The sequence below is a fragment of the Pinus tabuliformis genome, chromosome 6, assembly GCF_031772625.1.
Source record: "Pinus tabuliformis cultivar Carrire ecotype Pingquan chromosome 6, CPIR1, whole genome shotgun sequence".
Lineage (NCBI taxonomy): Eukaryota > Viridiplantae > Streptophyta > Pinopsida > Pinales > Pinaceae > Pinus > Pinus tabuliformis.
The window spans coordinates 1,497,177,594-1,497,180,466 of record NC_142292.1 but is presented as its reverse complement, the minus strand read 5'-3'; the positions used below and the strand labels follow the sequence as shown (position 1 = coordinate 1,497,180,466).

Sequence of the window (2,873 nt, the reverse complement as noted above, 5' to 3'; positions counted from 1 at the left end):
TCAGTCACTAGTTAGCTGAGAATCCGTACTAAGGGGAGAGTCCTGCATTTGCAATTCTTGGTGTGCAAGAACGTAAAGCGGTATATTCCACTGCCTTTGTCCCATTACCTCATCCAAGCTTTTAACTACATCCTTCATCGTTGGCCTCATCTGTGGACTTTCATGTGTACAGTCAATTCCTATTTTCACAACTCTCTGGATTTCATTATGAAATTCTGGATTGCTTCTCAAGCAGCTATCCATAAACTCAATGCAATTATTTTCTGACACTGCATTTATAGCCCACTGAGAAATTGTAACTCCCATTTCTAGTAAAGTTGAGCTGGTTGGCTTTAACCCGCTTATAAGCTCCAGCAGCAATATCCCGTAACTGTATACGTCAGCTTTTGGAGAAGTTTTCACGCCCACAAAAGCTTTCTCTGATTACCAAAACACCCAAATTTTAGCATAGAAAACAAATTACACAGTGTTGTAAGCATATATAACTGTAAAGTGCCTGCAAACGTCTTACCTTACCATGTAACGAAAACAGAAATCGATAGATTAGCATTCAAATAAAGTATTAAAAATATAAAATTGGGTATAGTCTCAGAATTAGAGAGTTAAAACACAAGAACCTGAAGAGATAAATGATTAATTATTGGAAATTTGGTTAAAAACCCATAAAAGAGGAGGAAATGAGATTCTGTAAATTAATGTAAATTTTCAAGAAACAACTACAATTATATATATATTATTGATTTACAAACCTGGGGAAATTAGAGAGAATTATATTTACAAAAATGAAGAATGAAGTGTGATTCAGTTTCCCAATTAAAACAATAGAAAAAGCATTATAATAATTGATCTTTGCTACTGTATAAAATGCTGACAAATCAATAATTGTCTCTATACCCGGAGCTGTGTAACCAACAGTAAACGTAAGCGGAGGCTCGTTAAGCGAGCTATGCGTGCGCTGATGGTTGCTTAAAACTTTGGCCAGACCGAAGTCAGCAATATGGGGTTCCAAATTCTCGTCAAGAAGTATGTTGGCCGGCTTCATATCGCCGTGAACGATTGGATTCCTCAAGCCATGATGAAGGTACTCCAACCCAAAGGCCACCCCCACTGCTATATTCAGTCTTTGTCTCCAATTCAATCGGCAATCCTGTGGACCGTGCAGTAGAATGTGCAAGCTCAGATTGGGCATGAATTTCGAGAGAAGTATCATCTCCTGGCCATTGTGAAAATACCCCAAAATTTTTAACAGATTTCTGTGGCGAAGCTGCCCTAAAACGTGCAGCTCTGATAAGAAATGGTCCTTGGCGAGTGGAGAGGATTCTATCCTTTTGATAGCAACAACTTGGCCGTTGGAGAGAATTCCTCTGTAAACCATTCCGAAGCGGCCCCTCCCAATTATTTTCCGGTGGCTGAAATTAGCAGTCGCTGCAACCAAATCCTCTTTGGTCAACCTCAAAAACGGGAAACAAATTCTTTGAATACGAGTCTCCTGCGCTTTGAAATCAGATGCTGGGCGGCCTCTATTAAATCGTAACAAAACGAAAACAAAGAACCCAGCTACCAGAGACGCCATTAACATAACCGTGCAGAGCAAGGGAATAATGAGAAGAACGTGGCGACCGGTGTAGAGGATCCATGAAACAATAACGTTTGCTGTCATTGTTAACATATAACAGGCTATAAGAATCCCTTTGTTTTCATCGTAATAAGCTCTAAGGGAAACCGACATGGTAATCTGCAATCTATAATACTAATCTCAGACCTGCACTTCTCTCTGCCGCACCCTGATCTTATAATTTGGTCCCTGATCTTATATGACTAAGTTCCATATTGAAACCGCACCCTCCTCATGTGACGGACCTGCTTCTGAAGGCGATTTTGCGATTTTTTTAATGGGAGGTGAAGGAATTTGCACCTTCCAAAAGAATTCAAAATAAGCCAGCGCTTATCCATCGCATCATACGCGGTTTCTTTACCTGGTCAGAAACTTCAAAAGTCTAAGTCAATGCTTTTCTTTATCCAGCGAGAATATTTAAATATCTGTCGAATCACTAATCAGTACGAGATAGCTATTCATTAATCAGCAATGTCATAGATATTAATTTATTAATGTTAGTTGATTTATTATTATTATTCAATCAAATCAAGGAGAAAAAATCTCCCCTCACCCACGGAGGATGGTAAGCATGAGCAGGCAAGCATACTTCCGTTCAACCATTCAACCATTTTGCTAATAAACTACTATTTCCTTGTGGCACTTAGGATTTTAGTGGTTGAATATGTTTAAATATGCTTAGATCCCTCTTACAAACAGAATTATTTCTCTCGTGATAAAATTGATTGCATTATTCTTATTAAAATTACATCTAGTTTACAAAATTTATAATTTATAATTTATATATTTGAGATATAGCATGGAATATAAATGGATTGGAGTTAAGTAGGATAACAACTTCGTGGCTTCAAATCTCTAGTTTAACTCTTTTTAGAATTCTAATAGGTTACTGTGTATTTATTGCAAATGGTTGATTCTAGTGAACAAAAATACATGAAATACAATATGCATTAATTTTTTATATATATCAAAACTTAAAGAAAAATATGTTTCATATTATGATTGATTATTACATTCAATTCTTTAGTTTAAATTGTATAATGATTCTAATATTTATTGTGTGTATTATTATTATTATTTAATAAATTTAATATGATCTATAATGATATTATTAATAATGATTAAGTAGTAGTGTTTAATTTTATTTTTTTAATATAGTGAAAAATATTATAATTTATTAGTGAATTTGTATTTGGATAATTATTACTCGTTATTATTTTTTAATGTAAATTTATTTAATACTCGTATTTAAGGTAAA

At 34.9% G+C, this 2,873-nt stretch overlaps 1 protein-coding gene across 1 annotated transcript; it reads right to left on the bottom strand.

The window, feature by feature from the left end:
* LOC149264334 (pto-interacting protein 1-like) lies at nt 1–1,904 on the bottom strand. The gene is made up of 2 exons (XM_089398278.1): nt 895–1,904; nt 1–419 (listed from the first exon to the last, which is right to left on the bottom strand). The coding sequence occupies exons 1-2, from the start codon at nt 1,727–1,729 to the stop codon at nt 1–3; spliced, it is 1,254 nt and encodes a 417-aa protein (XP_089254404.1). The 5' UTR covers nt 1,730–1,904.
* Nucleotides 1,905–2,873: the final 969 nt, after the last annotated feature.

What these genes read in the sequence shown, in the direction of transcription:
- LOC149264334 (XM_089398278.1), bottom strand. Translation starts at nt 1,729, where the DNA reads ATGTCGGTTTCCCTTAGAGCTTATTACGATGAAAACAAAGGGATTCTT. An exon ending in TGTTGGTTACACAGCTCCGG is followed by an intron (nt 420 to 894) that starts GTATAGAGACAA and finishes TTTGGTAATCAG; the next exon opens with AGAAAGCTTTTGTGGGCGTG.